Genomic DNA, 26,741 nt, shown 5'->3' on the forward strand with positions numbered 1-26,741 from the left:
TCCAAACCATGATATCAGTTTTGGAAGCATTCACTTCATATCTGGATATTGTCCCGAATTCTTCCGCAGTAGATATAACGGTAGGAAAGGACGAGCTCAGCTCGGATGAAAAAATAAGAACATCATCCGCATACAATGCTACTTTCTTCTCCCATCCTTCAAAAATAAAAGGTTTTATATTAGAGTTATCCCGAATTAACTGAGCAAAAGGTTCAGTATATAAATCAAACAAAAGTGGTGAGAGAGGACACCCCTGACGGGTTCCTCGCGTGATGTTAAATGACTCAGTAAGTTCACCGTTAACCAGTAGTGAAGCAGAAGGACTTTTATATAGTAATTTAATAGCTCGCCTAAAGTTATCACCTAAGTTAAACTTTCTCAACACTTCCTCTAGATATACCCAGTTTACCCTATCAAAAGCTTTTGTAGCATCGAGGGTAAAAACTGCTAAGGGTAGAGATGCTATTGTGGCCATGTCTATTGCTCCGATAAGGTCGTAAGTCAATTCGTAGAGTTGCCTTCCTTTTACAAATCCCTTTTGGTCCACATGCAGAATGTTGTTTGCAACTTCCCCCAATCTATTTGCAAGGACCGATGTAAAGAGTTTATAATATGTGCTAAGAATTGAGATCGGCCTGTATGACCCACAGCTAGTTGTAGGTTTACCCGGTTTTAAAATCAAGGTTATGGAGGCCCTATCCCAGGATGCAGGAGGTAAAGCACCATCGACTAGGATACTGTTAAACAGGTCTGTTAGATGGGCAAGAATTATGGGGCACAAAATTTTATATATTTCGGAGGGTAGCCCATCGGGACCTGCAGCTTTATTTTTTTTACTTTTAGAGATGGCAAAGTTTACTTCCTCCTGTGTAAAAGGGCGATTTAAGGCAATCCTTTGTTCTAAATTTAAGGTCGGAAGAGATATACCAGTTAGCCAGTCCCTTGCTTGACTAGGTTGTACCCTCTTATCCTCTTGATATATTTCCGTGAAGAAACTTTTAAAAGCTCCACTGATTTCCTCATCTGTAGAGTATAGAACTCCATCCTTACAAATGGAACTAACATTGTTTCGGACCCTATCTGTCTTAGCCTTCCAGGCCAGGAGCTTCCCGGCACCTTCCCCATATTCAAAGTGGGCCAACTTACTAGCCTCCCATCTCTCTAAGACCCGAGCATTTAGAACTGAGGAGAGATCTCCTTTCAAGACCTTTAATCTATCTTGCAACTCCACTAAGGGGGACCCTAGGTTTAGATCAATCTCTTCTTGAAGGCCTGCGATCCCTAATTTAAGCGAGGCTACTGCATCCCTGTAGGTCTTATTTTTATGTGAGGATAAGTTGGTTAAATAACCCCTTAATGTGGCTTTCAAAGCATCCCAGGTGATCCCGGGTAAGGCAGTCCCCTGATTAATCTCCCAAAAGGACTTGGTTTCCTGTATTAATGCTTCTATGATATTGGATGAAGCTAGAATTGATCTATCAAAAGACCAATTTCTTAGAGAGGGCCTAGGAGCAGCGTCAAGCTCAAGAAGGATGGCTGTGTGGTCAGAAAGATAAAGAAGGTAAATGAGAGATTGATTTTACCTGTTTAACCAAGATATGGCTAATCAATATAAAATCTATCCGAGACTGGTGATGAAATTTAAAATTCTTAAATGTCACCCCCCTTTGGGACCCATGGAGTTTCCTCCAAATATCAATGTAGTTCAATGCTTTCATGTTATTTAGTAAATACATCCTAGTTTTGGATAGAGTTTTAGCCCTATTAGAGGGTGACTTATCCAATACTGGGTCCAATACTATGTTATAATCGCCTGCCAAGATAACAGGCTCTGGGAATAGGTACAATTGCGAAAAAAGTGAGGTTAGAACAGATGGATCGTCCTGGTTTGGGCCATAATACCCTACTATCGTGAACGCTGAGCCCGAAGCAATAACAGAAGCTATTGCCCATCTACCGTAAGGATCTACCTGTTTAGAAATTAGCCTTGCCTTGATAGATTTTTTAAAAAGAATGGCCACCCCCCTAATGTGTGAAGTTTGTGATGTAATGACCCCAAAGTCTATCCATTTGTTCTTACACAGCAAATTTTGCATTTCATTCTCTGCCAAGTGTGTCTCCTGGAGCACTAGTACTTGTGCAACAGAATCTCGTAAGTATTGCATGATAATGTTCCTTCTTGGGGTAGTGCGAAGACCATCAGTGTTCCAGGATAAAATGCGTATATTATGCATTATACTGAAACTGAATTACCAGAACCAAGGACCAATACTGCCAATCTATGGATAATGAATTGTAAATATTCATAACTTTCCCCTCCAAGAACTGTTTTAAAGGACATTTAAGAGGACAAATTTTACTTTTTCCCCGCCCCCTAACCCTGCTCCCCCCGATCCCCCACCCATGGGAAACCCCTACTCTATCTATCTGGATTAACCAGAGAGATAGCACCCCGCTATGGACCCCCGCCACCACCGACAAAGTGCCAAAATTTAGAGGAAAGACCTAAAGAGAATCAAAAATGGAAAAGTGAATCGTGAGTAAATATAATATTATTATCCAGTTTAGCAGAGATATATTAACAGGTGATAAGGTGTTCTCCTTTTTTTTTTTTTACCCTTCCTCTTTCTTCCCCCCTTTCCATCCCTTTTTTTTTTTTTGCACATAAGCATTTCACTGTGTACTATATACCTCACATTTATTGTATTATTGTAATTAGAATATTTAGTCTCTTTATCTCAATACAAGGTGTAGATTCTTAAACCCTTTAAGAGATATTTTAACCAAGCCTCAAAAACTCTTCCGAGATCAGACAAGGGAAATAGAAAAGTAACTAGTATAAACACAGAAGCAGATAGTATAGAAAGTAGACCGAACCTACTTAGGAGACTCCGACCTTCTACCCATACTTAAAAGGAATTCATCTGCGGCCTGCACTGTTCTTATGTTGTGCATTGTGTTCTTATACATTACTCTTAGTGCCGCAAGGAAGACCAACTGGGCTACGGCCCCCTGACTCCTGAACGCTTCCAACCTCTTACCAAGCTCCCATTGTCTATCAAGCGTTATCCTAGACAGGTCTGATCTGATCTGGAAGTTAAACCCCTTAGCATTTACCACCTTCTGTTTCAATGCTATATTCAGAATGGTTTCTTTAAGGGAGTAGATAAGAAAGTTGACCAAAACTTTTCTGGGTTTAGTTCTCTGAGGGTTCTTTCGAAAAGGCTCTCTGTGAATGCGCTGGATGTCCAAAGCTATTTCTTGCTCAGACATGTCCAATCTTAACGCTTCCTTTAACAGGGAGACCACGAATTGTTTAATGTCTGAGCCCTCTTTCTCCTCCGGAATATTCAAAATTCGCAAATTGTTCCTCCGTGCATGATTTTCCAAAGTCTCCATCCTATCGGACAAGCTCTGATTTTCTTGTCTGAGGTTTGTTAGTTCAGTTTTTGTGGCACTCAGGTTAATATTCCCTTCCGCGACAGAATATTCAAGCGTTTCTGTTCTAGTAGTAAGATCACCTAGCTTACTGTCAAGCGATTGACAGTAACACCGAATATCAGCTTGATTGGATGCGGAAGTCTCAAACCCCTTTTTAATATCTGCTGCCAAAGTTTTAAACATTGTCTGGAAAGAGGCCTGCAGTGTGGACACCAGATCACTATTCAAGGCTTGGGTGGTATCCTGGATCGAGCTAGGATCTTCCTGATTTCTAGTAGAAGCTATTGAGCCTGCTTCTTGAAGGACTGACTGTAGGCTTAGCCCTGCTGCTATGCTCGGAAGAGCGAGAGGTAGTGGTGGGGCTAAGGGGTTGAACAGAACCAGTGAAGACACAGAAGGCATAGAGTGCTCCAAATTAATAGGAGTCTGACAATCAACCAGCCCCACTTGACTAACCTCTCCTAATGTAGTTAGAACTAGGTCTTATACTCCTCCACCTAACATGAGCAATCTACAGATAAAATGTGACAATTTTTGGGATCATGGTGGATCTCTAATAAGTGTCATCAATGGGGCTTTCAATATGGTCCAAGTGGAGGCAGAACTACAGCAACCTATGTATAGCAATTTAGACTGAGGAACTTAGGGCCCGATTTACAAAAGTAATCTGAGCCAAAATCCTAACTTTACGACTTTCTGTATTCACAAAGGGTATTTAGGAGCAGTAAAGTTAGGATTCCTAATTTTACGACTCCTAAATGCCCTTTGTGAATACCGGAAATCGTAGAGTTAGGATTCTGTCTCAGATTACTTTTGTGAATCGGGTCCTTTATTCCCGAGTTAAGATCAGAACTTTAGAGGCCAAGGAGGGGATTTAATTGAAGCTCCATGTATTAGGGGGTGGTACATCTAGTTTCTTGTTTCTAATTACCATGATAAGCACAAAAGCTCCCCATTATGCACTAAAATGCTTTCATCAAGCACACACATTTAGGTTCCTTCAATATGCTCTAAATGTTCTTTGTTATGAACTAAACCTCCTTCCTCACCCACTAGCCCAGGTGCAGTATCCCCGAGGCAAGGCATTGTAATCAGATGCGACAAAGGTTCGTAGCAACTTTACCTAAATAGATTAATCCAAAACCTCCTTCGCCAATCTTCCTCCCCAGCCTCCATTCCTTCCCCTCCAAATCCTTCATGATGTGTCCTTCTGGAAGTGGAGCTGGAAGCTTGCTCTTTGGTGCCCTTTTCGCAGGCATCTCCTAAAGAGAAGAAAGTGAAACTGAGACAAAGCAAAAGAACCACTTGCAAAATTGAACTATTTACAATCAAATTATATATGTCCATGAAAAAGGAAAAGTCAGAATACACAGTAAATTGTTAACTCTGCTTTTATTAAGCAGTTTTGGGAAATTGTTGATGTAGGACAGAGACATGTCCCCTGCTTTTGTCCGTAGAGCATGTGACCTCACCTGTAATTCACCAAGCCTTTTTTACCCTTACCTTAGCAGGCACTTTTATGACAAGGATTGAAACCCAGATACGGAAGCTGTAATCAGTGAGGCACACATGTGCACCCTTTCTTTTAATGGGTGTGGCTACTGTCAATTCATCTGGCTATACAACACTGACAGTGGTGGCAGTAATATGATTTTAGTTACAAGACAGGCACATTCTTACCTGTCCCCTGCTAGGGACAGTGGCATTTACGGTTCTCCCATGTTTTTAAATTGGCCTGCTAGTCCAGTGCAACGAGGTCCTTTACCCATCCATTTGGGACATGGATGCTGCAGATGTACCATTTAGTGTGCAGAGGATGCGTTTATGCAGCATCTTAACACAGGTGGCCACAGCCACACAGATCCATTTTGGTTTTGCTACAATCTACTGGTACCTAAAATGGAAGGTTGGAGGGGGAGCCCAGACTGCAGATGTGAATCGCAGGGCTCTCCTCAGACTATTCCAGTAATTATTTGTAGCGGGTAGGCTGGAGGCATGTTAAGGAAAGGATACAGAAAGTCCCTCTCCCCTCTTTCTTTGCCAGCTTTTCTCTGGAAGGGATATTCCCCACAAGTCAACAGATAGTTAAGTGGAGTAGCCTTCCTTCCTTCTGTGCCTCAGTTTTGGCTTTCCCCAGCCTGGAGACCCCCTGCTCCAACCCACCTTCCTGCTCATACTTCATGACTGATGGCTTTGACCAATCCAAGTAGAATAAGCAAAAGGACAGATTTATCCAGAACTGGTCTAAGAACTGACTGTTGGAACACATGACAACACTCTGTCACCTTAGTATGAAGACAGCAAAGCAGCCTGGAAGGGATGAACTGAAACTGCTGCTGCTGTTCGGAAGGATCTGCACCACTCATGTTGACGACAAGGCCTGTGTGTCCAGAGTGTTCTTGAAGCGAGTGTTTTGCTTTGGAAGTGCAAGTGTCTCCGTAGATCACTGAAGATTTGTGAAAGTGTCCCGTGTGAACCCAATGGGAGGAGAAATGCCCAGAAGTTTGTGGCACTGAACAACTCCTTATCACACCCCATATAAACCATGAACTGACCTATAATCAAGAGCCAGTGTCTTGTTAAGACAATGAACAATGCCACAGATAGGTCTGCATCTGGGGCAGGATCCTAACTTTGTCTACTTCTAATGTTTTGACATCTGCTTTTTCTCTGAAGGACTAGGGGCCTCTGAGAAAGTTATATTGTGTCTTCTAGATTAGACATCTAGATACAGCAGAGTCTGAGAGAGTTGTTTGGTAGAGAGACCAGTTGATTTTAAGTTACCAGAACAGTACAGACTTTTCATTTAACAAACATTATGATTTGTTGCAACTGAAACAATATAATAGCAGAAACAATATAAATATTTCAAGTGATAACAAGGATTTGTAAAATGAAAGCCAGAAGAGGAACAGGGATAGTTTGGTGCCATTAAACTATCTAGTCACGCAAGAGGAAGGAGGAGGGTTGTTCGGTGAGAAGTACAGCCCAGCCTAGCCTCAGACAACTGCTGGAACATAGTGGGAAATGGGCCAATTCCAACAGCACTTCTTGAGTCTGCACATGAATCTGGATGAGCATCTGGGAAGCATCATGCCTGTGTCACACGCCAGTGTACATTCAATGAGCTTCCAGGAGTGCTACAGAGGGCTAACTTTCCTTTTAAGCAAAGAATAGCTGGCAAAGGGATGTCTTACTTCATAGTTAATTGAACTGATTTTTGGATCGCCAAGAGAAAAAAAAGTGCTGCTGCAATGTAACTTCACGAAGACAGGTACATCCAAGTGCTGTTTTATTTTCTCAGTCTCTGGTCTGAGTAAGATATGTACATCTATGTATGCTCTATACAAATACCACCTTGTTAGTTTGTAATCGGATTGTTTATCGGAGTCTAATTTTAAAATGTTTAACTTTGTAAGTACAATGGATTTTTAGTTTTTGATCCCTTGGGTGTCCTGATTTTGGGCCTTGCTCAAGGCACAAAATAACGTGTAGTATTTGAAGTTGGTCAATTGAATACTTATGGTGGTTGGTTTGTATACCTGTGAGGTTAGTATCAAATTAAATATCTCTCTCTCTCTCTCTCTCTCCCCAGTAGATATAGATCAGACCTAGTTTCCATAGGAAGAGCATTATTTGTTTTACCAATAACTCTGGCGGCGCTTGACAAATTATCACAGAATTGTAAAAACATATACTTTAGTCGGTTCAGCTGCTGTGTTGAAAGTTTCAGGGTGATCAGTCAAATGGTGGCCGAGAAAAATGGAGGGTGCCAAAACACATTTTCCCCATGCATTTTCCCATGTGGATTTTGAACATGACTACAGCCCGAACTACTGAACAGAATTTCACCAGATTTGCCAGAAAGCTAGATGTTGGTACAGAAATTGTGCTTAAGTGTGAATTTGTTCAGTAATTTTAGAGATATTCAAGGTTAAAAAAATATAGAAATCTAGGGACAAGGATCCTCAGCCCCTGTGCTGAAATTTGATTGGCTGCCAACACTTGAACCAGTAAGTGTTCGCAGCCAACTTGGGACTCTGCTTGAAGCACAGTCCCACAATTTTTTTTAAAAGAAATGAAGACAAGGGGGCAGGATAGGAATACCCTGACCGCCCAGATATGGTGAGGGAGTCACACAGTGACCTTGCCTGGCATTAAAAAGAAATCTTTTTTTTGCAATTTTGTTGCAATTCGCTGGTAGATCCGTGGCAAAATTGCAAAACAATGCCTCTTTTTAAGGAAGCGATACAAAAGGGGGGGTGATGGACAGAGCATCTGAATCAATCAAACACTCACACCCAGTCAAAATATCTGGGTTTAATCCATCACCGTTCTTTAGCCCACTCTGCCACCCCAGTTCAGACATGGCTATATGCAAATCAGTCTGACCCTGTGCCCCATGGGAACAGTCCAGCCCGAACTGCCAAGCCATGTCTTCCCTGGACCGGAAATAGGCTTCCGGGGACCGGTTTCTGGCATTCCAGCCGTCTTCAGCCCGGCTTGCTTGAATCCAGTGGCAAAGTGAGCAAGGGACTCATGTCTGAGCATACCCTGCCACACTTATGGCGGCCAAAAGTGGTACAAAAGGGGGTGGTGATGGACAGAACATCTGAATCAATCAAACACTCACACCCAGTCAAAAGATCTGGGTTTAATCCATCACCGTTCTTTAGCCCACTCTGCCACCCCAGTTCAGACATGGCTATATGCAAATCAGTCTGACCCTGTGCCCCATGGGAACAGTCCAGCCCGAACTGCCAAGCCATGTCTTCCCTGGACCGGAAACAGGCTTCCGGGTACCGGTTTCTGGCATTCCAGCCACCTTCAGCCTGGCTTGTTTGAATCCAGTGGCAAAGTGAGCAAGGGACTCACGTCTGAGCATACCCTGCCACACCTATGGCGGCCAAAAGCGGTACAATAGGGGGTGGTGATGGACAGAGCATCTGAATCAATCAAACACTCACACCCAGTCAAAAGATCTGGGTTTAATCCATCACCGTTCTTTAGCCCACTCTGCCACCCCAGTTCAGACATGCAGTTCGGGCTGGACTGTTCCCATAAGGCACATGGTCAGACTGATTTGCATATAGCCATGTCTGAACTGGGGTTGCAGAGTGGGCTAAAGAACGGTGATGGATTCAACCCAGATCTTTTGACTGGGTGTGAGTGTTTGATTGATTCAGATGCTCCGTCCATCACCACCCCCTTTTGTACCTCTTTTTAAGGAAGCCCCCAGGTGACCCGGCATGAGTTACTTCCCAAGGTGCTCAGCCTGGGGAGGTAGCTGTTTGCTTTTGCTTAGTGGGAGGTGTCAGCTTACCATGAAGCAAAAGCAAGTATAACTCTGCTTTCACAAGCAGAAGCTGATAAACAGCTTCCGTCTGCAGAAAGTGGAGTTTTCATCTGTTTCTGTGTATGCAATTATGCATGCAGGGAAACATACGAAAACATTGCTCCTGGAAGCAGGGAGCTGCTATTTAAAGCAGCTTCCTGATTGAAGGAGCAATGCTGGTTCCCGCAGGAGTTGGGAGCCGGCTGGGATTGCGCGGGCTAGAAGCTCCCCCCACGGTCCCATTGCACACTGAGTGCCCTGGGTAGGCTCCAGGGCAGCCAGAAAACATGGCTGGACCGTGAGGGACGGGATCTCTATGGTAGAAATCGGCCTTGGGTTGGGGGCTGCATGGCCCCCTCCCTTTATAAACATTTTTAAAATGTATAGTTTGGGCCCGGGGAATGGGGTCCCCGGAGCCAAAACGGGCCAGGGATGGCCACTTAGCCCCCTCCCATTAAAAAAGAAAAAATTTGGGCCCGGTGAGGTGGTGGTCCCCAAGGCCTGGGGGGTCCACGTGGCCCCCCCCATACAATTATTTAATGTAGCCCCAGGGAGGCAGTGTTCCCCAGGGCTCAGGAGGTCCAGGGACCCCCATATATTTCATGTTGTCCACAGGAACCCGCAGGGTCCACCTGACCCACCAAACTGTTTTATAATGTTGCCCCAGTGAGGTCAGGGTCCCCTGTGGACCGCGTAGCCCCCTTTATATTTATTTAATGTAGTCCCGGGGAGGTGGTGGTGCCCGGGGACCCATGCGGCTTTCCCATATATTTATTTCATGTTGTCCCAGGAAGGTGGTGGTCCCCGTGGCCCCTCTAACTTTAATTCTGTTGCTTCTGTTGCTTTGGGGGAGGTGGTGGTCCCTGAGGCCAGGGGAAAGGGGGGTCTGTGTGGCACCCATTATATTTAATGTAGACCCTGAAAGGTGGTGGCCCCCGGGGGGTCGCAAGGGGGCCCCTAAAAAACAAAAGGTTACAGGGACGTTATAGTTAGGGAATAGAATTTAAAAAAACACAGAAATGTACTTAAAAGAGCAAAGATTACACTGACCTTATGGTTAGGTTCTAAATTTACTCACACAAAACCATAGAAATTCAGCAGTTAGGAGGTGCCTGCCTTCCTGCCATTGCCTGAAGACCCCCTTCCGACTACGCCAGCCGCACAATGGCATTACATTTCCCAGCAGCCCCGGAGGCATCTCCTGGTTCAGGATATAGGGCACCTGTAGCTCCCACATTCAGGGATGTCACATTCTGCCTTTTTGTAGGAGATGCCTGCCATCCCTTGAAGACACCCTACCTCCTCCAGACTACACCTGCAGGCAGTGACCAGGTGGGCTACTGCACTACATTTCCCAGCAGCCCTGATGGCGGGCTAAGGGCGGGCCCATTCGTGCCCATCAGAGCCCAGAGGCAGCTGGGTAGGCCACCCCTCCTTTTGCCTGACTCTAGCTTAAGGTACCGTACCTCCCATCCCTGTGCTTCCTCCTGTCACTGCGCTGCCTGCTGTCACTGCGCTGCCTGCTGTCACTGCGCTGCCTGCTATCCCTGGCCCTTTGCTGCCTGCTGTCACTGCACTGCCTGCTGTCCCTGTGCTGCCTGCTGGTCCTGCGATGCATGCTGTCCCTGCCCCCGCACTGCATGCTGTCCCTAGCCCCACACTCCATGCTGTCCCTGGCCCTGCGCTGCATGCTGGCTCTGCACCACCAGCTGTCCTGGTCCCTGCACCACCCTCTGTCCCTGGCCCTGCGCCACCCACTGTCCCTGGCCCTGCGCCACCCACTGTCCCTGGCCCTGCGCTGCCTCCTGTAGGACCACCACCAGGAGGCTGCAGCACGACCACGTGGCAGATGAGAACAGCGGGTGCACCGCCGGTGGTACAAAATCCTGTACCAGGAAACCTGGCCCTCCCACCACGAAACGGTACACCTGTGGAAGTTGACTAAAAACTCCCTTTTCTTCCGGGTGTCCCATCATGCACCCTATCCACCCTAACACCATCCAGGCAAGCCAAATTTTTTTTACTTTAAGCACGAATCCTGTTATACCCCCCTCTTGCCTGTTTTCCTTTTCGTTGTACTGGCACATGCAAAGAATGATGGCCAGCCATCATGTATCTTACGGGTTTTCCGTCCCGTTCGATATTTTCCCTTAGATCAGAACAGAGTCAGTTAGATGGTTGCCTCGCCAAAACCCCCTCCTCCCTAACTTTACCAAAGAACGAGCAGCTCTCGCTCATCAATGATCTCTCAGCTTGCGGGGACAGCCACGGGTTGGGTCAACAATCAAGGGAAATCCTAAACAAGCACACGAGACAGTCAGGAAGAAGAATAGTTAACCACGGCCCATTCTCCTTCTTCACAGCTGCACACACATACCATTGTGAAACATCACCGCCCTTGTGTGGAAGCAAGGAATGCACAATGCCTCGTCCTCTTTACCTTTCCGACAGAAATGACCCTGTAACAATGCCTCGATTCTCTGTCCTCAGACACTAGTAACTCTGTAACTTGTCACCGCAATCACCCTGATGCAATGTGTTTGTCTATGTCTAAATGTAATTCAAGTTATTCTTTAAACGAGAACAAGCATGCCATGTCTTCCGTATGATTGCATCATGGATGATTGAATCAAAGTCCGGGGAACTCCTTCTTTTGATTGTACTCGTAAATGTATATAAGTGCTGTTATGTTCCAAGTAAATCAGACTACTCCTGAACCCGCTTGGTGAAGGAGCTCTCCCTTAACTCGAGTTCTGGAATAAAGCCCTTTTAAACTCGAAGACCACAGACTCTGCTTTCATTTTATGTATTACCTTTCTTGGGTAACTATAGAAATTCCGACAGCGTAAATAATACGTTTTTTATTTACCACATTAATTGGCGCCTAAACAGGGACGCTCCCTCTTCCCTACGCGCCGGCGATGTAAGTCGGGTCCTTGTCCCTTCCATACTTTCGACAGACTTCAAGTGCACAACAGCGGGGTGTTCCCGCTAACTCCCTCGAGACGAGGAGGAGACAGACTGCGACTGATCATCCACACGAGGCGGTGAAGAAGATAGCGGAGCGTCCCAACCCAGAGCCCGACCAGTGAGAGCGCCGAGTCCGAGGTCTTTGGAGCCCCGAATATTCCTGCGCAAGCATCAAGAGTCCGATGACCAGGTCTTCAAGTTTTGCTTCTTGGTAAGTACCACTGGGAAAGTATAAAGACGGGTTCCATTTTTGGAAAACGGTAAAGACGAGTCTCATTCGTGAGACCGGTATGGTTGCACTATACTCTAGTGTATAAAGTGTTTTTTTTTTGTTGTATATTTCAAGTCTTTTTTCCGTAATTAGTTGAGTTTAAGAATGCCTCTGTTTTCCAAATTACGTACAATAGGAACCAAAAAGAATCTATTAGAGAAACCAGTTAAAATCCCGCCTAGAGATACGCCTGGACATTTCATGTATAACAAACATGGATTGGGTGCCATATTGTTCTTAGACCTTTGGGTAGACTATACCGAGAAATTAGAAATGATGTATAGGTGGCCTGCCACGGGTACATGGGATATGGAATGTATTATGAGAGTAGAAGAAGAGTTATGGAAAAGAAAGGCGAGGCCCTCACAGACAGAAGCCATTGAGTTATGGCGTAAGGAAGCACATAGGAGGGCCCAGAAAGAACTAGGGATAGTCGAGAAAAGTAAGAGAATGTCGGAACAGGTTAAAGAAAAGCAATTACAGGAAGAAGGCGAGAAGGTTTTAGCTGAACAGGCAGATAGAGAGAGAAGCGCCCTTGTTACTGGCATTTATCCCGTTTTGTCAGAAGAAATTTTAGAAGAACATCCCAAACCCCCAGTGAAAGTAATTCCCACTGCTCCCGACAATTTTCTCCCTGCCTATCTGTCCGAACCACCCCCCGCTTATGTTAACATGCCTAGAGCACGCCCGTCTACACGTGCTCCTGAACTAGTTCCACCTCTGATTTAGGAGTGTCCGGGAACGGGGCTGAGGATAAAGACGATGTCCCGCCTCTTGAGTGTCCTTACGACCCCGAACCCGGTAGTGGCCCAATGGCCACGAGATCAGAAAGATTAAGACAAGCCCTGGGTCAACTCCAAAAGGTCCCTGATATAACGAAGCATTTGGATAGAGTTTACGAATTCATACGAACAGGGGAAAGTCCAGATACTCTGGTCCAGGTCATGAAAAACAGAAAAGTTCCCATCAGAGGACTGCTCCTGCGGTTCATCATAAATTGTCTGATCCGGGAACTAGACCCGGGCAATGGAAGCGTAGACTCTGAGTTAATAGACCTTAGTGATCAGGTGCACAGAGGGGCACACGATCTGGGACATCAGATCGACAAAATAACTAAAAGACTGGTTAAGAAATTTGTTACTATTCACTCTGAGAAAATTACACAGGAAGACGACTCAGAGGAAGATGAGGGTCCGACACTAGGTAGAATGAATTTCCTGGGTATAGCGCGACATTGCCATGGCTCCAAGTGGCGAACCCCGCGAATGTCACAGAAAGTTAAAAGATTAGATCCTTTATCGGAAGACCTCTTCCAGTCCACAGAAAGAGCCCTAGATGAATGGATTGACAATGAGCCTCCCTTTACCCAACAAGAAAAAGAATTGGCCTGGTCTGCCACCCATTGGATATCACAACACCGGGTATACGGCCCAGATATAGTAGCGCAAATGTTTCTGGCTCTTCCCCGAGCAGAACATCGGCTAGCAGGTATTTATATGGTCCAACACCTGGCTACCTTATACGAGAATAACTTCCACCGACCAGATAAGTTATACAAATTGTTACAAGAAGTAGTGACAGATAGATGGAGGTCTCGGGGACCGGAATTGATCAATACCATCCTGGACCTGCGCCTCCGTTACCTACAACTTACCTTAGCTACATCAGATCATGAAACTTACAGTATAGGCCAATACCCCTTACGAGAAGTCCACCCCATACCACAGCCAGATGGTACACTGCAACGAATACATGTGTACACTCCCCTCACCAAGTTAGAAATATTGGAAATGAAGAAAATGGTACCTTCTCACGAGAAAGATCCCGGAGGATTTCATAGAGAGTTGAAGGATATCCTCCAAATGGGTAGTTTTACATTTCCAGATATAATAATACTCCTTAAAGTAATTCTACCTACAGGCATATTCGACAAATTGAAGGAAAAGGACTGGGAAGTGGGTGGTAAAAAGATTACGTGGACTGCCCTAGAAAAAGAAGAGACAGACAGAAAACCAGGTGAAGGTCTTGGTGAATGCGTAGAGGAATTGCCCAGTCTCCTCATACAGGTCTTGCCTCTATTATTGACAACGAAAAAGGAAGAATGGGATACCATTTCTGCCTGTAAACAAAAGCCAGACGAGGATACGGGTGATTATTACACCAGATTGGAGAAATGTTTCTCTATAAATAGTGGACTCGCACATAGTAGCGAGGCATATCCTCATCTTTTTGTATCCAAATTGGTGGACAATGCCTTACCCCCCATCAGAAATAGAGTGTTAAAAATTGAGAGTACCTGGCAAGCAAATAGTCCTTCACAAATGTTACAAATGTTACAGTATCACCACAACAGAATAAGGGAAGAACAGGTGACGTAAATATATAATTTACTCTCTTAATTTCTATGCAGGTAAGTACTTAATCAATAATAACTCAAATCGGAAAGAAAGAACCAGAGTCCGTGGTGTTAGAGTTCTTAGGGGTTCTATTCCTCAAAAAGGAATGGTCAGGACCATAATATCATGTTCTTCCCACCGCAGGGGTGGAAGAAGGGATAGAGCGCTACATTTTATTGACAGTACATGGCTTATATACTTAATTCAGGTCATAAGAAACAGTATAGTAGGCGTAACAGCTGAGAGAGGACAAGATAACAGTATACACGTGTTACTAGTACGTAATCAGAAGGCGTGAACTAGAGGTGTATGCTAGAAAACGTCACAGATGGGTGTCACAAAGGGGTGGCACTTAACAGAAATGTTGCAATGTCAGCAGAAATCGGAAGCTTGGATGCGCGCGCAGCTGCATGACGTGTGATGGACGTGAAACTGGAGGGGTGCAGGGACTTGACATTTACACTAACGGAAAGAGACAGAAGTCTGGCATGTCAGATCAACTTGTACTTCTATCATATCTGATATCTGATGTTTGGGAACCCTATTATCTGGACGGAAAGGTCTCTAGGGCAGAAGCTATTCTATACTGACTGTGAATGCGTGTATATGCGCCTGAGTGTCTGCATGAGAAGTGTGGGGGCACGGGGCCTTCCATGGAGGCATGGTAACAGAAGCTATGAATTACTTGCACTGAGACAGGTCGGCCCTTTGGCTCTGCAGCTGGGGAGGATGTTTACTGAAGCTAGTAGGCAGGAATGTATTTTCGAGGAGCGGAACAGATAACTCGAAGGTTATAGTCAGTCTTGGCAGAAAGCTGGCTGAGTTGAGCCGGAGGGGCCGCGCTGGAAGTAAGTCAGAGTTCACGGGTACAGGGGCAGCCTGGGCTAATGCTGTCAGAGTCAGAAGCCAGAAAAGAGGCTCGATGGCAGAAATTCAGGGCCTACTTTGCCAGAGCAGGAAAAACATGTAAGGTACACTACAAAAAGACGTTGGCATGGCATACTTAGGAACGGACTATTTAATCCATTCAGGGTGGGTCTGAAAGAGGACAAGTTAACGTTGGACGCAAATGTATTTGCGTCTTCATAGCTGGCACAGGAGGGAAGTTACATGCACTTTAAGCTGGTACATGGGGACGGTGGGGTACGCGCTAGGGAACACAACTTGACCATAAAATTTATATTTCCTCATTCCCTCCTTGTTCCCTAGGGACCCTTCATGATATATCGATCCTCATGAATCGATCAGTTTGTTCTTGTAACATCATTTGCTCTTCTTTCTTTCTTTTACGTTTTGAGAGAAAACTGGAATGTTCAATACAAGGTGTGGCACACAGTCCACAAATCGCTGGCCCGCACTGAAGGCACAGGCAGCAACTGAATACTAGGACTAGGCCAATGCCTAGGAAGGATAGGATCTTCCATCCCCAAGCGGTTAACGTTGTCCAGAACCAACCGGACCAAGTCCAGATGCCTGGATTCTGATGTATCTGATTTGCAATTTTATGGAGTCGTGTGATAGCTTGATATACAGATGGTGCGTTTTGTGGAATGAAAACACAGCAACTTGACCCGATGACCTTACAGGCTCCACCTCTATCTGCCAAGATGACGTCAATAACAAGACGGTTCTGAAGGACAACAACCCGCATGGCGGACTGCTCTTCGGTTAAGTTACCTAGAGCGGAGGCAGTTTCATTTACTACTGCTTCAAGTGTTCTAGTTAATCTGCGTATTAGTTTACTATTTTGAACAGGTCCTAAAAAGAAAAAGAATCCTTTATTAAAATCGGTATACTGTTCCCATGCCGTTTCTGTGTAGTCGACAAGTGGGATATCTCTTCTGGGTCTATTCTTTACTAGATTTGTATTTCTGTGGTAATCAGGAGGAGCTAGGAAGACAGGTGGCAGAAGGAATGCTATGTAACAGGTACCATCCCAATCTGGAGGTAGGCGTATGTATGCGGTATGACCACAAACAAAATAGGAATGACGGATAGCTTTGAAGGACGATTTTCCATGATCACTGAATTCGATCACAGTAGTGCATTTACTATGACCTAAGTGTACTGAACCTTTCTTCCTGATACATAATTCACCAGTAACTGGTAATACTGACATAATGGGTAGAACTGGTGCAGCTTCCGCTTCAACAGTGAGAATCATGAGGCTAATTGTGTAATTACCTAATCCATATACTTCATTTTCTAGATCATTTCCTATTCTAGTGGGGAGTCCCTCCTTATCAGGGTAACAGACGTCGAGCAGGACCAAGTTCAGGTTTCCCCAAACCCAGCCCCCGTCGAAAACAGCAATATCAGGATCTAAGGAATTAATTATTTTAAACCATGCACCGCAGGAGCCATTGTGAGTGAACGGGTACGGAAAGAGGGGCACAGCTCCCTTATAATTCTGGTAGGGAGGGAGTCGGCCACATATCCAGCAGTTTGTAGCATTGTTAGTCTGATGGGAATGATGTAGCATACTAATGAAAGTGTTGTTGCGCAGCGCAAGTCTGTAGGAGAGTTCGTGTGGAGGTAACTCGCTAAAAGTATGTTCAGCAGAAACATTGTAAGCAGATTGTTCACGCTTGAAAATAGGGTAGTAGAGAGGTAGAAGGATGCTAGCAACAATAATTAAAATACTCAGAATAAACATGATTAATAATGTCACTATACAGTGACTACGCAATGATTTACAATATGCAATTTTCTTAATTCGTCTCTCTCTCTCTCTATCTCGATCTAGGGGATACATGTCAGAAACTATTTAACCGATTCACCTAGGGGAGGACTTAAACAATTAAACTGTCTGACTTGCTAGATCGGAGTTTTAATTTATACTCCTCTTGGGGAGTTTTTTCTCGTTCAGGTACTGTAAAGTCTTTTGGCTCAACACAGTCTTTGATGGGGGTGGACGAGTCTCGGTCTGGTTTCAGTTCATGGAATTTTTTCACATGACTCGTATGGACCCACCCCTTTCTCCCTTCGATCTTCACGGCGGTCCTTGTGGTGAGAAGAACGGTCTTCGGCGATTTCCAGCGGGGCTCCAGCGGACTCTTCCTATCAAAATTTCGCACCAATACTAGGTCCCCAGGACGGACATCATGTGGCTTTACATCAGTGTTGTCAGGGAAGGCTGCGGCAACCTGTGAACGACATGATTGGAGTGCAGACATCAAGGAGGCAAGGTAATCTGTCAACATATTACAATCGACATCAGTAATCTTTTTCGGAATGGGCGTCCCCCACATATTCGGTGGTCTGCCAAAAACCACTTCGTACGGGGATAGCCCTGATCTCGAATGGGCAACCATTCTCATATAGAATAGTGCCACTGGCAGGGCGACTATCCAGTCGACCCCTTTCTCTTGACATATTTTTGCAAGGCGTGTCTTTAATGTCTGATTATGCCTTTCTACAAGGCCTGCGGCTTCTGGATGTCGGACACAATGGAATTTCCACTGGTATCCTAGCAATAAAGAAACTTCTTTCATTAATGCGGATGAGAATGGCTGACCGTTATCTGAGTACACGACACGAGGCAAGCCGTACCGTGGGAAGAATTCACGAACCAACTGCCTGGCAGTGGTCGGAGCAGTGTAATCTGGGACTGGGTATGCTTCGGTCCAGCGGGACAGAGCACAAACAACTACGAGAACATATTTAAATCCTCGACAACGGTCCATCTGGATATAATCCATCTGGAGGACTTCAAAAGGGTGATCGGGAGGATGAAATCCACCTTGCTCTACGGGGACGCTTTTACCTGGATTGAACTGACAACAGATCATGCAAGTACGCACTTTCTGTTTCGCTGCTGCTCGTAAGTGTTTATTGTTCCAAAGATTTTGTAAACTGTCTAACATCGCTTTCTCGCCTAGATGTGCTGGACTATGTGCTGTATTAATCATAACTTGAACCATAGAGTCAGGGAGAAACCATGTACATTTTCCCTTTGTCATCCAACCTTGATCTGTCTGGATCCCTCCTAGTTCAATCCATTTCTTTATTTCTTCTGGGGTAGCATGTGTCTGAATATCGATAACATCTAGTGCGGGATCCCTGACTGTCATGCAATTTGTCGGTCCTATTGTCTTTGTTGTGTCAGTTGTCTGAGTGTGAGTCAGTGCTGTGTGTTTTGCTGTCTGATCTGCCAGGTCGTTACCCTGGGAAACAGAATCTGTGACTTTAGTATGTGCTTTACACTTCATGACGGATATTCCTGAAGGCAGATGTATTGCTTCTAACAGTGCTTGAATGAGGGGACCATGTTGGATCTTGGCACCATGAGAGGTCAGAAAACCTCGTTCTTGCCATAACATGCCGAAGTCGTGTACAACTCCGAACGCATAACGGGAATCAGTGTATATGTTGACATTTCTGTTCTTGGCTAGAATACAGGCTCGGGTCAGAGCAATAAGCTCTGCCGCTTGAGCGGACAGTGTGTCGATGCGATGTGTTTCTTTAACTTCGGTTTCAGTGGTCACTGCATATGCGGCCACTAATTCTCCTGTACTTGTTCTCATACATGAACCATCCACATAAAGTGTCAGGTCTGGATTTGTCAGTGGAACATCTGTTAAGTCTCGTCTGGGCTTTGTTACTGCATTAATGATCTCTATGCAATCATGCGGGCTGGATCTGTCATACTTGTAGGTAACAGTGTTGCGGGGTTCAGAATGCTGCAGCGTCTGATCTCTATGTGTGGCTGGAATAGCGTTAATTCATAACCTGTCAGTCGTGCTATAGTCAAGTGTTGGGTCTGAGTTCTATTTAAAAGAACCTCTACAGAGTGTGGAACTTGTACTGTTAACTGATGGCCTAAAACAATTGAATCGCTCTGTCTTATTGCTAGCGCTGTTGCTGCTACTGACTTTAAGCACGCAGGGAGTGCCTGGGCTACTGGATCCAATGTACTCGAAAAATAAGCGCAAGGCTTATGTGAACCTGCTTGATCTTGAGTGAGGACAGACAATGCTGTACCATCACGTTCTGTAACAAAAAGTGTAAACGGTTTGTTGTAACATGGTGTCGCTAAAACTGGTGCTTGGCATAATGCTTTCTTTAATTCCTCAAAGGCTTGTGTATGTTCCTGAGTCCAAGGGAGGGCAGTCGAAGTTGCTGCCTCCTGCGTCGTTAACTGGATGAGTGGTTTAGCTAGAAATGCATATTGAGGAATCCATTGTCTGCAGTACGAGGTGAGGCCTATGAAGGCCCGCACTTCCTTTTGTGTCTGGGGTTGTGGCATATTTACAATTAACTGAATGCGATCGGGAGTGAGCTGTCTCCCCACTTTGGACAGCAAGTGACCCAAGTACACAACTTGCTGAACACAGAATTGTAGCTTCGAAGGAGACACTTTGTGTCCCTTGTCGGCCAGAAAATGCAAAACAGTCAGTGATGCTTGTTCACATTCGGGCTCACTTCGTGCGGTGATCAGTAGATCATCGACGTATTGCAGTAAAGCGGTGTTAACTGGCATTTGAATACAATCTAGTTGTCTTTTCAGTGCTTGACTATAGATGCTGGGGCTTTCTGTGAATCCTTGAGGTGCGCGGGAAAATTTGAAACTTCGTCCATTTAAACTGAATCCGAAGAGATATTGGCTCTCCGGGTCAATGGGTACACTGAAGAAAGCGTTCTTGAGATCGATTACAGTAAAGAACGTTGCTTCTGAATCAATAGCAGTCAATAGGGAAGAGATATCGGGGACCACAGGGTACTGTGGTACAATACATTTGTTCAGCTCTCGAAGATCAATCACCAGCCGATATACTGGCGGTGCATTGGGATCAGTACGTTTAAGAATTGGAATGATGGGTGAATTACAGATATTGGAGTCGGTCTCTACGACCACTCCTTGGGCAATGAGCTCTTCAATGATTTCCAGTAAAGCCACTACAGCATCAGGCGGTAACTTGTATTGTCTGATTCGGGGTAGAACAACTCCTGTCTTGAGTGTAACACGGTATGGTGTGATATGCATACAACCTACATCAGTTGGGCCTTTTGCCCATAGGTGATCTGGTACATTTCTCAATCTGACATCGAATTCTCGCAACACATAATGACCCTTGAAATCCCGTAGAAAGAGTCTAACTCCCTCCGGGGAACAGCAGATTATAGCTCCTAGAGCCTTCAATGTTTTAATTCCTAACAGATTTTCTGGGCATGAGTTCGTAAGTAACAAATCTGTAACTCGTGATAATGGACCCACAGCCAATGGTACTGGTTCCGATACTTCATTTACAATAGGCTGTCCTGAAAAACCAAGGGAAACATTCTGTGAGCCTGAGAGGGGTGCCCCTGGGACTTCATTATGGCTGATTGTGGTGCGGCTTGCCCCTGTGTCAATTAAAAACTTTCTGTCTTTTCCCAATACGTGACTGTGTACATAAGGACCTTCTTGATCTACAGGAATTTCAATAAGAGGCAAGCCAAATTCCCTCTCTAGGCTGTTTCATGTATATCGGGGGTAATCTGGATATGCCGATTGGGCATACTGGTACATCTGTTGTGAAACTTGCTGAGTCGCGGCAATGGGCTGTGGTACTGCTACTGTCTGTGCTGAGTGTGGTGGAGCATGCATAGGCTGTGTATTCTGCATGGGCTGTACATTTTGTGAGGTCTGTTGCTGGACCTGATCTTGTCTAGGCGGATGCGGTCTCTCTTTAGTTTTCCCTGTTGCTATGTTATGTTTCAGAACTGGACATTCATGAACGTAGTGACCTGGCTGCTTGCAATAATTGCACGTTTCTTTAACGGGAGCTGTAGTGTGGTTTGTCTGGGTCCCACCCTTTCTTTGACCGTCGGCTGGGACCGTCTGAGCTACTAACATTTTCATCTTTGTGTCTTTCATGCGCTTCTGTTCCTGATCTTGTTCTTCTCTAATTCTGTTCTGATGATATTGTAACATTTGTAACATCTGAGATGGCGTGTTTGCCTGCCAAGTACTTTCAACTTTGTACACTCTGTTTTTAACTAATGGTAAGGAGTTCTCGACTAATTTTGATACAAAAAGGTGCGGATATGATTCGCTACTTGGTTTTAGGCCACTATTAATAATGAAACATTTCTCGAATCTTGAATAGAAGTCACTAGTATCCTCATCATGTTTCTGTTTACAGGACGAGATGGCGTCCCAATCTTCCTTTCTAGTTGTCAATAATCTTGGCAGGACCTGTACTATTAAACCGGGTAATGCTTTAGTTCTGTCCCCAAGGCCTACCCCTGGGACACGTTTACTTTCTTCGTCTTCTATTTCTGCCCATACAATCTTTTTCTCTCCCACCTCCCATTCCTTTTCTTTTAGTTTCTCGTAGATGCCCGTGGGCAGCAGTACCTTTAACATTTTCATAATATCATCATACGTGTAATCCCCCATCAGTAGCATGTCTTTAAGCTCTCTGTGAAAACCTGCAGGGTCTTTATCATGACTCGGGACTAGTTTCTTCATTTCTAACAGTTCTAACTTAGTCAGTGGGGTGTGTACATATACACGTTTCAAGGTATGATCCGTACCCATAACTGGGTGTACTTCTCGTAAGGGGTTCTGGCTTTCAATGCCACTCCCGCATTGCATGTGGTACATTTTCCTTTCTGGAGGCGGGGCCGGAACATATTCAGGGCTTATGAAAGTGTTATATTTATGTCGTTGTTCTAGAATTATTTGTATTAACTTGGTACTGAAACCTCTCCATCTATCCATGAGTAGTGCTTCTAATGTTTCGTGTAAGGGACCTGGATCGGAATGTTGGTTTCTGTATTTCGTGAGGAGGTGCTTTATCATGTATACAACTGCTAATTTCTGTTCGTCTGGGGAAAGGTTCAGAAACGTCTGTGCTAAGGTGTCATCATTATATATGTCTGGATTTTCGGCCCATAATATGGCTGACCGGGCTAGTTCTTGTTCATCCATCGAATTGAGTACATGGTACCCCATTCTTTCTCGTAGTCTTTTATCAGTCTCCTGGAACTGATGTTCAGAAGAATTCGGGTTTGTTAAAGCAGAGAGAAAAACTCTCTTGTTTTCCGGACGGATGCCTTTCCTAAGGTAAGTTCCCTTACCTACATACGCTATAGTATCTGTAGTCCTTTCTGGTTCTTCAAGTTCTTCTTCCTCCTCGGAGGAAGCTTTTTCTTTCTGGTGTACTGTTATCACTGCTTTTCTAATTTTCTTGTACATACTGGCTATGCAAGTCCCCTTGTCATGTTTTCCTTCAGCTATATTTTGACCCCACTTGTTCAGTGCATCTAATTCACTCTGATCTGTTCCGGGCCTGTCTCGTTCTCTTATTAGGCAATTTATGAAAAAACGTAGTATCTGTGCTTGAACGTCAACTTTCTGTTTCTCCATTGCATCCTTGATACTGTCAGGGTCTTTCCCGGTCTGAACAAACTCATATATTCTATCTAGACGGTCCTTCATTCCTACATAGCATAGCAAGATATCAGTAGCAGATCTTAACCGTAGTGATGCCAATATCATTAGATCGTCTTTTCCGGGTACTGGATCATATCTGCAAACTGAAAGGTTTTCTTTTAATGCGTCAAGGCGGGGTGACCTGAACGTGAGAGGACTCTGCGTATCCCTGATATTGAATCTGTGAGTTAATGGCGGGGTCCGGAGACCCGCGGTCGCACCTCCTGAAGCGGATGCTTGGGCATTATCTCTCAGCGGAGTCTGTATCTGAACTTGAATTTGTCTTTTAGTAGGATCAGGTAGAAGTGGTTTCGGTAGGTCAATTTTGGGTGCGGGAAGTGGCGGGGCTGGCGGAACGGGGGAGGTCTGTCGCGGTACCGGTGGGACATGATCCGGGGGCGGGGTGCCACCCCCGTCCCTGTCAGTAGGCAAGGCACGAACAGGCAGATTGGTGTAAGCTGGTGCTACGTCCTCTAGATAAGAATTCAGGAATATATCTTTAGTAGTCTTATGCATTACTTTAATTGGAACTAATGGTGGCGGTAAGTTTTTCGGTATTTCTGATAGGGCCTCAGATGTACCCTCGGCCGCGAGATACATACCGTTTACGAGATTGTTTCGGGCACGGTCTATTTGTTCTGTTTTTACTCGGATCCCTTCAGTAACTAATTCGTTTTCTTGGGCTTTGTCTGATTCTTTAAGTCTGTCTTCTCTACGTAGTGCTTTTTCAGCACGCTTGTGTGATTCCTTACGCCAAAATTCTATGGCGTCTTTCTGAGATTGTCTCGCTTTCTTTTTCCATAGTACTTCCTCTACCTTCATGATGCACTCGGCATCCCATGTTCCGGTAACAGGCCATCTGTGTCTTTCGTCTAGATGCTTGGTGTAGTCGGCCCATAACTCTAGATACAATATGGCATCTATGCCATGTTTATGATACATAAAGTTACCTGGAGTGTCCCTAGGGGGAATAGGAATTTCTTCCTCTAGTATCCCTTTCCTAGTTCCTATCTGCTTTAACTTGTTGAAAAACGGCATCTTGTTTGCTTATTACTGAATACTCAATCCTTACTGCTTAATACTGGATACAGCTAGTTTATACAAGAAACACTATAATGCACAAAAAAAAAACGGTCACATTCATACCACGACATTAATCACATGAAAAGACATTTGAGACATAGATGACTACTACCCTCTATACTGGATGTACTGCTAAACAGTACAGATACACTGGTGTAACAGTGCAGGAATTCAGAAATTCAGAATACTAGATATACTGCTAAACAGTACAGATACACTGCCTAAAAACAGTGCAGACCGGACTTGTGTACCCAAACCCGTCTAGATACGTCCCAGCAATGGTACTCACCGGGAAGCACGGAAACAGAAGGCCTCGGAAAACTCGACTGGACTGGACTCGACTCGGCTCGACTTCGGAAAACTTCGGAAAAACTTCGGAAAACTGGTGGGCCTCTTGACACCTCGGACCTTGCTTCTTTCGGCTAGGCTCTGGTCGGGGTCCTCCGCACTCCTCACCGCCTCGTCTGGGTACTGATCGCAGTCTTCGTCACCTCCGTGGGTCAGAGGGAGATGCAGGAAATCCTGCCGGTACGCGTAGTTTCCATCTAACTGATGGCAGGGGGCAGAGCTTGCAACGCACCAACCGGCGCGTGAGGTGGGGGAGGGGTCCCTATTCGGGCGCCAAAATGACGTAAATATATAATTTACTCTCTTAATTTCTATGCAGGTAAGTACTTAATCAATAATAACTCAAATCGGAAAGAAAGAACCAGAGTCCGTGGTGTTAGAGTTCTTAGGGGTTTTATTCCTCAAAAAGGAATGGTCAGGACCATAATATCATGTTCTTCCCACCGCAGGGGTGGAAGAAGGGATAGAGCGCTACATTTTATTGACAGTACATGGCTTATATACTTAATTCAGGTCATAAGAAACAGTATAGTAGGCGTAACAGCTGAGAGAGGACAAGATAACAGTATACACGTGTTACTAGTACGTAATCAGAAGGCGTGAACTAGAGGTGTATGCTAGAAAACGTCACAGATGGGTGTCACAAAGGGGTGGCACTTAACAGAAATGTTGCAATGTCAGCAGAAATCGGAAGCTTGGATGCGCGCGCAGCTGCATGACGTGTGATGGACGTGAAACTGGAGGGGTGCAGGGACTTGACATTTACACTAACGGAAAGAGACAGAAGTCTGGCATGTCAGATCAACTTGTACTTCTATCATATCTGATATCTGATGTTTGGGAACCCTATTATCTGGACGGAAAGGTCTCTAGGGCAGAAGCTATTCTATACTGACTGTGAATGCGTGTATATGCGCCTGAGTGTCTGCATGAGAAGTGTGGGGGCACGGGGCCTTCCATGGAGGCATGGTAACAGAAGCTATGAATTACTTGCACTGAGACAGGTCGGCCCTTTGGCTCTGCAGCTGGGGAGGATGTTTACTGAAGCTAGTAGGCAGGAATGTATTTTCGAGGAGCGGAACAGATAACTCGAAGGTTATAGTCAGTCTTGGCAGAAAGCTGGCTGAGTTGAGCCGGAGGGGCCGCGCTGGAAGTAAGTCAGAGTTCACGGGTACAGGGGCAGCCTGAGCTAATGCTGTCAGAGTCAGAAGCCAGAAAAGAGGCTCGATGGCAGAAATTCAGGGCCTACTTTGCCAGAGCAGGAAAAACATGTAAGGTACACTACAAAAAGACGTTGGCATGGCATACTTAGGAACGGACTATTTAATCCATTCAGGGTGGGTCTGAAAGAGGACAAGTTAACGTTGGACGCAAATGTATTTGCGTCTTCATAGCTGGCACAGGAGGGAAGTTACATGCACTTTAAGCTGGTACATGGGGACGGTGGGGTACGCGCTAGGGAACACAACTTGACCATAAAATTTATATTTCCTCACAGGAACAAGAAAAGAAAAGAGTAAAAGACACGAAAATGAAAGTACTGGTTGCACAGACGGCACCAGTAAACACGGGCCCCAAAGGTAATGTGGGGGCCAATAAAGGTACTTGCAACTACTGCAAGCTGCAAGGCCATTTTGTGAGGGAATGTCCAGTCCTGAAACACAACATAGCGACAGGAAAGACGAAAGAACGCCCTCACACTCCCAGACCAGGTAACACTCAGCAGCCTCAGACTATTACGCCTCCACAGGTTCAGACGCCTGCTGCCGCTGCCACACAGATGTACCAGTACGCACAGTCAGATTACCCAGAGTTTGAACCATATGCATGAGACAGCCTTGAGAGAGAAAGTGACTTGCCCCTTATCCCAGTTCCAGTGGATCAGAAAGCTCCATATGTACCAGCCCACTTACTGGGACAAGACAGAAAATTCCTTATAGACACGGGGGCAAGTAGGACTACCATAAGTCATAAGGAAGTCCCAGAGGTTCCTCTCTCTGGCTCACATAATATATCTCTGGGCTTTTCAGGAAAACCAATCATAAACAAAGTATCTGAACAAGTCTCTTTAGGAGTGGGTCCTCTGACACATACTACTGATCTAGTCCTTACAGAAACGTGCCCAGAGAATTTACTAGGAATTAAGACATTTAAAGAACTAGGAGCAGTAATATGCTGTTCACCGGAAGGAATAAAATTGTTTCTGCGAGACTTCAAAGGACATTTCACCGTCAAAGAATTCGACCCCAGATGAAATGACATCCCACAACACCTGTGGGCAAAAAGCTCGACTGATGTCGGATACATGGACATCACCCCACACCAGGTCACACTCAAGGAGGGAGTAGTCCTACCCGTATACAACAATATAAGATTCCACCCGAAGCTGAACAAGCCTTACTAAAAATAATTCAAGAACTCATAGAACATGGAGTAGTGGTAGAGACAGATTCAAATGTTTGCAATTCTCCAGTT

At 45.1% G+C, this 26,741-nt stretch overlaps 1 protein-coding gene across 1 annotated transcript in view; it reads right to left on the reverse strand.

Annotated features, from left to right (window-relative positions):
- VRK2 (VRK serine/threonine kinase 2) overlaps positions 1–26,741 on the reverse strand; it is a 545,093-nt gene that overhangs the window by 505,944 nt on the left and 12,408 nt on the right. Inside the window, exon 2 of the mRNA XM_086927491.1 lies at positions 4,565–4,703. Coding sequence (XP_086783617.1) covers positions 4,565–4,700 — 136 coding nt within the window. The 5' untranslated portion in view covers positions 4,701–4,703. The remainder of the gene's footprint in view (positions 1–4,564; positions 4,704–26,741) is intronic.

The sequence above is a fragment of the Lissotriton vulgaris genome, chromosome 6 (assembly GCF_964263255.1).
Source record: "Lissotriton vulgaris chromosome 6, aLisVul1.2, whole genome shotgun sequence".
Lineage (NCBI taxonomy): Eukaryota > Metazoa > Chordata > Amphibia > Caudata > Salamandridae > Lissotriton > Lissotriton vulgaris.